The sequence below is a fragment of the Melospiza melodia genome, chromosome 4, assembly GCF_035770615.1.
Source record: "Melospiza melodia melodia isolate bMelMel2 chromosome 4, bMelMel2.pri, whole genome shotgun sequence".
In the NCBI taxonomy this organism is placed as follows: domain Eukaryota; kingdom Metazoa; phylum Chordata; class Aves; order Passeriformes; family Passerellidae; genus Melospiza; species Melospiza melodia.
In genome coordinates this window covers 79,182,605-79,194,879 of record NC_086197.1, presented here as the reverse complement: position 1 = coordinate 79,194,879, position 12,275 = coordinate 79,182,605, and the positions used below count along the sequence as shown (strand labels likewise).

Below are 12,275 nucleotides of genomic sequence, written 5' to 3'. Positions count from 1 at the left end.
AGTTCACTTCATCAGCATTAGAAAATGAAGATAAGTGTAAGTTACAAAGAACTATGACTCTTTTGTTTAACTTTCAATGCTTAGATATCCAAGTGCTAGATGATTCAGAAATGCAAATTGGTTTTAAAGAACAAAATTCAAAAATAGAATTTAAAAATGCCAGAAATACTCAGCCATATTTTGCTGAAAAACTCATAACCTGCTCCTTTTAATTATACCTGCCTTTCTATTTGTGTTCAGCCTTCCAGAATCCACCTTTTAGGTGGTTAACAGGATTCCTTATTGTGATTGGAGTCTGGCAATACCTACACAAGAACAGTTTAATGGTAGTTGGACTTAAATTCCCAGAAAGCTAAATGAGAAAAAAGAATTCTATTAATGTTGCAGAGCTGGAATGTTAAGAGAACTGCTGAGGATTTGGGCAGAAGCAGTGGGCTGCTCTCACTCTTTCCTTTCTGCTCTCCGCACGAACCAGTGCCTGACCTCTGTGCTGCCTCTGGACAGACCCTCTGGCAGCCAGCACAGACACATTCCTTGCAGAGGAAAGCTTGTGTACACTCATGCTGTTATAAAGTGGAAATTTGCTGCCTCATTCAGAATAAAACACTTTGCAATTGTGCAAGTCCTCAAAACAAGTACAAAGTCCTTCCAAGCACTTCTTTGAGCAAATTTCTTTAGTTTAAAGCTAATTTCTCAGAAACAGGGAGAGAAATGTTCTGCAAACAGTTTCAGCTTTGCAAATGTATTAGTTATCAGTAACTGGCCTGTGTCTGGCAAACTCTGTACCTATCACACTCTCTCAAACACTGCTTTTACAAATTAGTTCTAATCTTAGATGGCCACGTGCTCCCATCCTTCCTACCGGAGTTCAATTTCTGTAAACTAGTGAAGCTCCTTTGCCTGCAACAAAGTTTAAATAATGGAATGAGCTGAAGATCAGTCTCTTTTCCATGTTTTGTTTATCCAATATAGGAAACTCTGCTTGGTGAGAGTTGCATGTTTTGTTCTGGGCATTTGAGTTTTGTAGAGAGATTCAGATGATAAAGAGGAGACAGGATTCAGAGACTAATGAAACATAATGTGTTTTTTACTTTTTTTAAAATTTTCCATAAAAATCTTATTATTTTTGATTGGCCTCTGTTAATTAAACTCACTGACATATCTGTGGATTGCTAGAAACTTCAAATTACCACACGGACACACAGGAAGAAAGAAGCAATGCTCCTTTACATCATTTCTCATGACCAGACCGGCAAAACATCTTACTGCTCTCAAATGACTTGGCTTGAATATAAAATTTCCCATGTATTTCAGAATTTACTGGATGGTGCCACACATGCATTTAATAAAAATCATGATTAAGAAAAAGAAAAAAGCCTAAAAGGCAACAACAGAAAAACACTGAATACCAAAAAAATCCAGACCAAAGCAAATTAATAGAACTAAAAGATCAAAATGAAGAAAAGAATTCCTGCCATATCTGAAGATCAGTAGATCTATAGCTAAGTTTTTAGAATCAAAACAGTTAGGAATGCAAGTATTTTGTCTGTTTTCATACAGAAACTTCCAATTAAATTAGTAACAACTGCTAGTGATTCCTCAATTTTTAAGGGTTCTAAAAATGTCTTTGTAGGGCTTTTCATTTCAGTTTTAATCTCTAAATGCAATCAACAAATCTCTAAAAAGCAAAAACTACGATTTCCTAGTGACATTTTTAGAACTTTTCAGGTAGTTTTATTTACACTCAATTTAGAATTCATTGTTTTCAGAGAAATAACAGAAACCAAATAACTGATCAGAGAAATTCTGAATTCCTCTAATGCAGTTCTTGTGCTTTGAGTTAATCAATTTTCAAATGTTGAGTTGCTTTTTCTTCCCATCATAGATGAATCTGCTTGCCTGCCTGGTCTGTAGAGCTAGATGCACTTCAGACTATTGGTATGCAGGAATCTCACCTTTACCAGCCCAAATTTGCCTCCATCCTCACCAGTTGCATTGTTGCTCTGCCAGCCCTGCACATCTGCACAGAGCCTCTGCTGCTCTGCAGCACTGTCCTGTGGCTGCTGTCCCTGGGCTGCAAGGAGTGAAGAGTGCCTGTGATGCAGAATCAGCACACACACCTCCAGGATGTTCCTTTGGTCCTGGTAAAGAGAGACACAGAGTGAAATACATGTTGACTTCTAAGGTGATCAGCTGTTCCTTTGCTATGTTGCCTTCGAACACTGGAAGGTTCAATATTCTTCATTTAAGAGGAATAGGTTCAATAGGTTCAATATTCTTCATTTAACCAGTGTTTGTACATATGAGAAGTGATGTAGAACCATATGTGGGGTACACACACATGCACAGACACATACACATGTGTACACCAGTTAAAGAACAGTCTCTTAAATAACAATAGTACCTCTGCTTTTTATTCTAACTCTCCATTAGAGTTTTGCCTCTCAGATCTGTAAATATTACCACAAGAGATATCTATCCATATGTATCTCATGCAAAAGCTGACCAGGTCCATCTCTCTGGCAGTTTGAATCCAGGCATTAATCTTTCAGTGAAGATTTATTCAAAACTATGAAAAAAATTGCCAAAGAAATAAAAACTAAAACTATCAAGGAAACATGAACTAAAAATAAGCCATATCACAAGATGATATTAAGTGTAACATGAATTAATTTAATCCAAAAATGTTCCAAAAACAGTAATGAACATATGACTTATTCATATGTCAATCAGAAAAATCAACCAAAAATAATTTTGTCTGATTTTGAATTTATTAATTTTTTTCATGAAAACACTATGATATATTTTCTAAATGTGTGGTATATTCATTTTTTTCTGCTGCTGTTACATTTCCTCAATTATTTCCATTTTTCCAGCTAGGGGTTTATTTCTAATTTCATAGTATTATATCTTTAGGTTTGGACCATCAGTTCAAACCTGTCTTAGTTTTGTTTTTAGCACTTATTAGAGACTAACCTCCTTGTCAAGGCAGATTGTGTTTCTCCATTTAGCATATATAGCTCATATCCGAGATGGGAGTGGAGAATCCCTGTCTGAAAAGTTCTTGTCCTGCTAACTTTATTTATTTTATGTAGCTTCTTTATTCATGAGTGGTCTGGCATAGACAGACAGACCCTTTACTGCCTTTCAAACTCCACTGTAATTTAGTCACAAACAGAGACCTCTCAGTATTTTTACCTAACTTCCTAAAACGGTGTGGTGGAAATGAAACTGTGACATGGTGATGGCAGTGAAAGATTGTCCAGAAAATATGCACACTAAAAGCTTCCTTAACCTGTACAGTTTAACCTAGGTAAGCCATTTGAGAGGAGAATGCCCTCTCCTAGGAGGGTGCCTGTGGGATGCTGGCAAGAAATTCTGTCCTCTCACCTTCTCAAGAGGGACAGGGACAGGAAGGAGAAGGCAGAGGCACTGCCAAGAGATGATTCAGCCATCATGGCAGAGATGTATGCTGCCCTTGGCTCCCAGTCCCACCTCTGCTCTAGCCTTTTTGACCAGGCAATCATATCTAAATCAGAATACATACCCAAGACAGTAGGGTTGTAGACAACAATTATTTTCTCTCTGACCTCCTCAGCCTTTAATCCCAAAAGCTGTGCATTTCTGGCCTGCAGCACTGAGAGGAGGCCAGGTCCCTGTGTTCAGCAGCCTCACAGTTTGTGTGTTGTCCAGAGATAACTGACATTTGAATTTGAGCACTCTTGGATCAAAAAAAAAATGTTGCTCCCAAATCTTTAGAAAATTACCTGAATTCTGCGGCATGGTTAAACACTGTGATGCTTTATTACAACTAGTTTTGCATTTGCTTCTTAAAGTTATCAGCCCCATAAAGTTTTGTCCATGGTAAAGCCTCTGGAAAATCTGGGTGGTCTGGGTCCCTAAATCCTGTACCTGCCTGGCTTTTGCACTATACCTTCAGGAGATAAATCACTGCAGAAATCTCTAAAGGTGCTCAGCCTCATAAGGGGAAGTGGAGGGGCAGGCACTGATCTCTTCACTCTCATAACCGGTGATGGGAATCAAGGAAGTGACATGAGGCTGAGTCAGGGGAGGTTTAGGTTGGAAATCAGGAAAAGGTGGGTAGCTGAGCACTGGGAACAGGCTCTCCAGGCAAGTGGTTATAGCTCCATGCCTTGCAGAGTTCAAGAAGTGTTTGGACAATGCTCTCAGGCTCATGGTGTGACTTGGGGTGTCCTGTGTAAGGCCAGGAGTTGGACTCACTAATCCTGATGGGTGCTTTCCCACCCAGGATATTCTATGATTCTATGAATAAGGGAAGGTGATAATAGCTGGGCATATTTTTTTTCCTCCATAAATGACAGCATGTAAATATATGTCTTTAGAAGAGGTATTAAAAAATGCTCGTCCTTCCCAACATCAGATTCCTACTTGCTCTTAAAACAGCTTTGTGTTGGTTTGGGACCAGAAGCTTGACCAACTTTCTGCTCAGCCTAAGCAACTTGCAGTGAAATAGTTTGGATAAAGCCCATTTAACTTCATGTTTAATGCGGTGAACCCATCCTGTATCATAAAATACTGAAATTTATTAGAAATTAAAAATTTTTAGCAGAACTCATTATTGTTCCAAGACCTTACTTAAAGGAATGTATGATTGATAAATGGATACATGAAAGTCTTGTACAGTTTAATTTGAACAAGTGTTCTGTTGCTAGTGAGGCTGCTTGTAAGCTGGAAGTCAAACCATGATTTCCTGAATGATGCACAGGATTAATCTAATTGTTTTGCAAAGCTTTTATTTTGAGTTGAGGTCTGCATGTAGCTGTAGATTTTAACTTGTTTTTTAAATTGTTTCAAGATTTTTGAACATGATTTTTGTCATTCCCTAGTCATTATGGTTATGAAAGTGTGATTTTTCTGGTCTGTCATCAATGAGGAGCGGCATTCAGCACAGATCATTTTTTTCTCTACAAGCATAAAAGCAACCTCATTAGTAAGTCAGGTAAAAGAAGTAGTATATTCAAAATGATCTTTAAAAATTTAGGCTTAAGTCCTCAGTAATGTATATTTCCTAGTTCATTAATGCAGAAATACTGCACATAGATTTTAATCTCGGAGTTAATAATAAAAGCAATTTTCACTAAAAATATAAAAACTGTAATGGTAGAATCATGATATTGCATTTAGCTCTCCCACAAAAAGTCACTTTATTACTTTCTTTTGACACTTATTTTCATTCTGGGATTAATTTAACTATATAAGGGCTTCTTAACTATTCTATTAAAATTTCCATTCAGAAGCAATAATATCTAAGAGTGAATAATAGTCATGTAAATCATTATTTCATATTAATGTAAAAGATTTTGTAAGTTCTTATGAATTCTGCTGACATGCACAATTGTGAAAAGGTTATCTCTACATTCTGCAGTGATATGCGCTGGAACAAAGGAACTATTTTAAAAGCATCGGTGGAGTACATCAAGTGGCTACAAAAAGAACAACAGAGAGCCAGAGAATTAGAACACAGGCAGAAGAAATTAGAGCATGCTAACAGAAGACTTCTGCTCCGAATTCAGGTTTGTATAAGCGTTGCCATGAACTACAAAGCTTTCTCAGTACTTGTCCCCCATTAAATTTTGTTAATCTATATAATTTTTCCTCAAATTACGTTTATTAAAAATAAATTGACTTTGCCTTTTTATTTCTGTGTATATTGGGGAGGGTGTATTCTTTAGATTTCTAGGAAATTTCTTTGATAATTATACTTTGCATAAAGTAACTAGTGGAAAAGTATTAAAGTATTTGTACAAACAGTTTCATGTGTTAGAAACAAAGACAAAAAAAAAAAAAAAGGAAATAAGCATATTTCTGCAGCGAAAAATCAAAAATCAATACTGGTCACAAAGTTCCCTTCAGTATTTTAATTTTCCCTTTCAAAGTATTTAATGCATTAGGCTCCCCAGTAAAAGACTATCTTATGTTATGTCTGCTTTTGACACTAAGAGGTAGAACATAGCCCTTCATGTCTTAAAAAGCAATATTCTAACATAGACACACACCTACGGAAATGGGATGGGTAGGTAGGTAGATATAAAACTGATCATCTTACATATGTTGATTTACTTATATATATGTATAATATTAGCATTATCAACTAAAGAATCTTCTTTTTCTCTGGATAACAGTTTTATAATGAACTATCAAGTTGCAAAATTTTTCTGCTACCTTCATTGGATTCAGTATGCAATGGTTTTAGAGAGGTTGTCTACCTCTTCTGCTCCCATAGAATAGTTGCTTAATGACAAAAAGGAATATAAAAACACTTGACAAATTTTCTTCAATAAAAATTTTATTATTTTAAAATCTAATCTCACCACTGGGCAACAGGTATAATAAATTTTCATGCATGATGAATGATTTGTATACTTTCTGCAATTGTTCTGAAGGGACTGTTTTCTCTTTTAAAATTGTTGTCTAATTATTTTTGTTTGAAATGTTAGGAACTGGAGATCCAGGCACGTGCACACGGCCTTCCGGTCATGTCTTCGCTCAGTGCTGTCGATTTAGCAGCACAAGTCATCAAGCAGCAGTCTTACCCAGAGGAGAACTCTGTAGACTATTCTCAACAAATGCCTCTGGTACATGGACAAAATTCTGATGTCTGCGATGGATCTACAGCCTTTTCTGATCCCCTTTCTCACTTCACGGATTTGTCCTTCAGCGCAGCTTTGAAAGAGGAACAGCGGCTAGAGGAGATTTTATTGGACGACACAGTGTCACCATTTGGAACAGACCCACTCTTGTCCTCCACATCTCCAGCTGCATCAAAAGAGAGCAGCAGGAGAAGCAGCTTCAGCACAGATGATGGAGATGATTTATAAAAGCAGAAAGGGTCTCATACTTCTCTAAACGTTTGTTGAAAGACTTAGTTAAACGAAAGCGTGGTGTTTGCTCTTATTTTAAATACCTACAAGGAGAGACAGTGTAAGAATCAATTACTACATGACAAGGATTTCAATCAGCCCTTACTTCGCAGGAAAATAAGATGGACATGAACCCATATCACTCTGCACCAAATTCACCCTCTGTTCACAGCCAACATTTGCATAAATCTCTCTTCGCTGGGAATATTTTTACTATCACCTCATGACTTTTATCAGTACTATGAAAATGGTTACCAAAAAGGAATACCCATGTTGCAAAACTGTATTTAAACTCTTTTCGCACATTTCTCTGATACAAATATGAGATTTAGTAATTTGCTAATTTCTTTTTCTTTTTTTATGACTAAAAGTTCTACAGAATTTGAAGCAACAGAAAAGTATTTAATCTGGGAACTGTAGAGATGTTACAGGTTTTAAAATCTAAAAATGTCAGATGGTAATGCTTTCACACAAGCATGAAGTTTAAATTGTGTGGGCTTCTCTTTAAAAGGAGAAAATCCATTAAGCTTTCTATGGAATGCCTTTAGTTTTTTGGGATTTTTTTTATTTCTTTTGTAGGAAAAGGACACTCTTTTAAATATCTATTTTAATGACACAGAAGAAAACTGGGAACTAATGCAATGACAGTGATTCAAATGAATTCAGACAGAAAAAGACACAGCATTGCAGCAGAAAGACTGTGTGGGTATACAAGGCAGCGCAGACACTCCGCGTTACACTTAGCACAATTTAAAACAAGCACTACTTGTGACAGTGCTATGTCAGCTATTTATTCCAGGAATATTCAAACTGTGTCCTTTTTTATATGGAAGAAATTGGAATTCAGATACAATACTGGGCTGCTGGATGACACTTTCAGTGTCCTTTGACAGCACAGTGAGGCTTTTGCAAAGGGACTCTATCTGTGCATGTGCTTTTGATCCATTTGGAAGCAGAGGGAAATTACAAGGTTCCCATTGCATGCACTCTAAACAAGAATTTAATTTCATATTTGGCTTTGGACTCCCTGCAGAAAAGCTTTAAAGGAAGACTTGTCAAACTGAAGGCAAAATTCAGAAACACTGATGTGATGCACTGCCTCTCATAACCAGCTGGCTAGGAGGGGGCATTCAGAAAACTCACTTCTATACATTCTGGAGAGTGATGTACACGCCTAAAGAACATTAAGTGCAATCATTCCAGTTGTAATATTAAAACATAGGAATACAAACTGAAACAGGTTCTTCATAGCTCTTCCTCAATCAAAGCCAAAAGATCACATTAGGGAGTAGTTATGGATTAACCCAAGGTGGCAACCAAGCCTCATGCAGCTGCCAGAGTGCCTGGGGAGAGAATTGGAAGGGTAAAATCTGGAAAGCTCTTGGGTTAAGATGAAGACAGTTTAGTAGGGAAAGCAAAAGCCATGCACACAAGCAAAGCAAAACAAGGAATTAAGTCACTGCTTCCTATGGGCAGGCAGGTATTCCACCATCTCCAGTAGAGCCCCATCACACCTAATGGTGACTTGGGATGTCAAATGCCATCACTCTGAACATCCCCCCTTTCTCCTCCTCCCCACTTTATGATTTGATATGGAATATGGAACATGGAATCCCCCTCATTGGGGGATTTGGTGTGGAATATCCCTCGGTCAGCTGGGGTCACCTGTCCTGGCTGTGTCTCCTCCCAGCCTCCCATGCACCCCCCGCTTCCTTGCCAGTGTGTCAGCATGAAAAGCAGAAAAGGCCTTGGCTGTGTAAGCCCTGATCAGCACTAACAAAAACATATCTGTCCAGCACAAATCCAAAATACAGCCCCACACTAGCCACTGTGAAGAAAATTAACTCTACCCCAGCTGAAACCACCACAGAAGTCCTGTAATGATTCAAAATATGTCTCAAAAATATGTATTAATTTGCTGTCACTGAGTCTACCTCACTTCAGAAGTGTCACAGGTTTGGAAATAGTAAGAGATCAGTGGATCACTTTTTGTATGAACATTTTAAGTTTTTAAAAACATACTATCCAAAACCAGAACAATTGTTTCTTACCATTGCCTCTTTTGTTATTGGTACCTTGGCCCTCACATTCCTTGTGAGGTTTGTGTTCCTGCTAGGCCATAGCACATGCCTGACCAACCCTGGCAGGGTCACAAGAGTTTCATAATTGGAAAATTAGCAGCTGGATAATAAATCACACTCAGATGGCTATGAAAGATGATGGTGTGTCCAATTTCACAAGAATATTTAGAATTTTAGGAATCTCGAGGTTTTCTATGAGCTTGTGCAAACTACTTGGATGTAAGGTGATGTGTAAGCACAGACCTGACCATTAGAAGAGGCCTCACACTTCATGGTTAAAAAACAGAAAACAGACATGTCCTGGTAATTTTCTTTAGTTTTGGTTTGGTGTTTTTGTTTGTCTTTTTATTTTTTTGTTTGGTATGCTTTAGCTTTTTTATTTTGGGGTCTTTGGGGTGGAGTTTTTTAGTTGTTTTTGTTTGTTTGTTTGTTTGTTTGTTTTGTTTTTTGTTTTGGGGTTTTTTTCTGGTTTTTTTTTTGCACTTTTTCTTTGTTTTGTTTTGTTTTTATAGCATATCAGAAAGACAAGCAAGTATTAACCAAAGATAACTGGATATAGGACTGACCACCATTTTAATTGGGTTAAATAAAAGAGGAATCACTTTGTCATAGTTTCGTCAAAGACAATTGCTAATATTGACATCTGAATACAAAACATGATGAATTAAAAGTAACCTTTATGCCCATATTATGTCTAGCCTGGTATGAGTATTGTCCATTTCAGCAGATGAAAGGAAGTGTTATTTGGTTAATATCAAATGCTATTTGTCCTTGTACTGCAGTTTCTACTACATTAGTTTTAAATACACCAATGTGGATTGCTCATAATGGAGAAAAAGAAATTAAATATGAATGTATTACATGATTTTCCCATTGAACTTTTACATGTGAGTTAGACCATACTTCTGAACTATACTGACTTTAAATAACATCCTGAATTTCATCACTTTTATAAGCACTGTTCTAAAAAAACATTATAGTGAATCCATTAAATTTTTTAAAGTTGATTTTCATTCTTCTGACAATTGCTTCAATCTAGGGCACCAAAATTTTTCTCTCTGTCCTTGCATGAGAAACTTAAGATAGTCAATGCTCTTTTTGCAAGGCACTGTATTGCATCTATCATTGAACATATTCAGGCTGTCTTCCTGCACACAAAACCCCCAGCTCCCTTGCCCAAAACAATAAATACATCAACCCTCCTAGGTGTTTACTATGGCAATGGCATTTCACCAAAATTGCATTTTTTTCTAGTAGGAAGTCATCATAATTAGTATTTCAACTAATAATTATAACCTGGGTTACAGGCTCACCCTTGAAATTAAATGGTGGTACAGACTGCAAAACCAGACTAGGACATTCTGGGAATCAAGAGATGCTGCTGAAGGTATTTAGGAGATGCATGTGCTGGTAGTCACATCCCAGACTTGCTGGAGTAAACACTCCCTCTCCCACCCCAGGCTTGGAAACCATGATGAGAAGCTCAGAGGACTTGTAGGGCAGAGCCAAGCCCAGCCCCGCCAGCTTCTGCAGAGGAAAGGGGTTTCATAACTACAGGGCCAAATCCTGACATTTTCTGTCAGGCAGAATTTCTTCGCTGTCCATGCAAGTTTTATTGGGCTGAGTTGTGGTGCAAGAAAAATAAAACTTCTAGGTATTTCCAGCAGAGATCTGTTTAGTGAAATCTCATGAAAGAGATGCATAATATGCCTGTGGCTCTTGGCCTAGAAAAGAATTTGAAGTCTTGCGGATCTGGACCTCAAGCAGGGTAGGGGGTAGAAGAACTGGCTATTTTTGTCAAGATGTATTAAATGAGGAGTTATTACTTGTTTTCAGTAACAGCTGTTCAAAGCTGGTGGACACATTCCTACAGAATCCACAAAACAGCAGACTGAAAATTGCACAAAGGGAAAGGGAGTTGAAATATTAACATCCTGTTTAATTCATGTCATGGATCTAGATGCTACTCTAAAAAAATAAAACTAAATTATTTCATTGTGCACAGCATGGATAGTATGAAAAGGTACAGTAAGTGCAAACAGTTTTAACAAACAGAAACACAGTTGCTTTATATAATAAAATAACTAAATATAATTCAGTTGCTTAATCTTAATAAGAACATTGATATTATAATGCTTTCTGAATTTAATGGAACTGTATATATAAATGGAGGATGTAAAATTATTGTAATTTAAAATTATGTTAAGTCTCTTAGATAAGTAAAGGCATTTACATTGCTATTATGAGACTGTAGAATATTTTTATAATAATTGCTATTTTTCATTGTTAACCATATAGTATCTTGTTTTCTAAGTCATTATATGCAGACAGAATGTACTTTATTACGTACTATATATGCAATCTTTTTACAATTACATTTTATACTTATGGGCATTTTATGTTTATTGTATGAATATAATTAAAGGACTGAAATGAAAACATCTTTTTCATGTCCCTTGTGAAACTTCCCTGTGCAGACCCTCAAAAAGGCCACCAAAAGGCAATCTAGCAACATCCAGTAAGAACATCTGAGATACCTAACAGACAAAATACTTCACAACAGCTAAACATTTAGTCTATTATGATACATCATGATCCAGTAACATCCCATTAATAAAAATAATTGATACATTCTTTAATATGGTCTCCTGCCATCTGCTTATTCCTGCTGCTAAGGCTTTGATTTATAGAAAGTGTTTTCAGAATGTTGCAAAATTGCTAGCAGGCATGATGATATCAGTTAAATCACTAAGAAGCTCTACAAAAACCTTTTAATGTACTAGATGTTCCCCAGACAATCTAGGATAAACAGAATATTGTATTTTAAGATGTAAAACATTTTTTAAAGCTGATAATTAGGCACATTTGGCACTTAAAGATACTCACTTAAGGAAGTTAGTTAAGGATTCAGATTTCATTTTGAATTTCTAATACCAGAAGTGCTGCCTTCTTTAGAAGATATTTGGTGCTTTCTGTGCATGAAATGATGCAAAAGTTGTTGACTAGTAATACAAATTTCAACTAGTTTTGCAATAGTTTATCATTTCATGTAAAACAGTGCTCATTTTTTTTGTGTACAGCAGATAAACATTTTATTTGCACTAAAGATTTCTTCAGTCTCTTTATTTTTTCAAATAATTAAGACACCCCTGTCCGTATTAAAATTGAATATTATTATAAATATTATTTAAAGTTCAGTGATTATCTATGGAAAGAAGCTTTGCTTTTTTCCATATTTATTATGTACTTAGGATTTGACCATAAAAGGTACTCAGCTCCTTTGTGAAGGGAC

General features: G+C 36.5%; 1 protein-coding gene across 4 annotated transcripts in view; it reads left to right on the top strand.

Moving 5' to 3' along the window:
• The window catches only part of TFEC (transcription factor EC), a 29,427-nt gene extending 17,379 nt beyond the window's left edge, over window positions 1-12,048 (top strand). For all 4 annotated transcript variants that reach the window (XM_063155305.1, XM_063155304.1, XM_063155303.1 and 1 more), the window contains exons 5-6: window positions 5,408-5,555; window positions 6,480-12,048. In XM_063155305.1, coding sequence (XP_063011375.1) covers window positions 5,408-5,555; window positions 6,480-6,860 — 529 coding nt within the window. In that variant the 3' untranslated portion in view covers window positions 6,861-12,048. The remainder of the gene's footprint in view (window positions 1-5,407; window positions 5,556-6,479) is intronic.
• The last annotated feature ends 227 nt before the right edge of the window (window positions 12,049-12,275 follow it).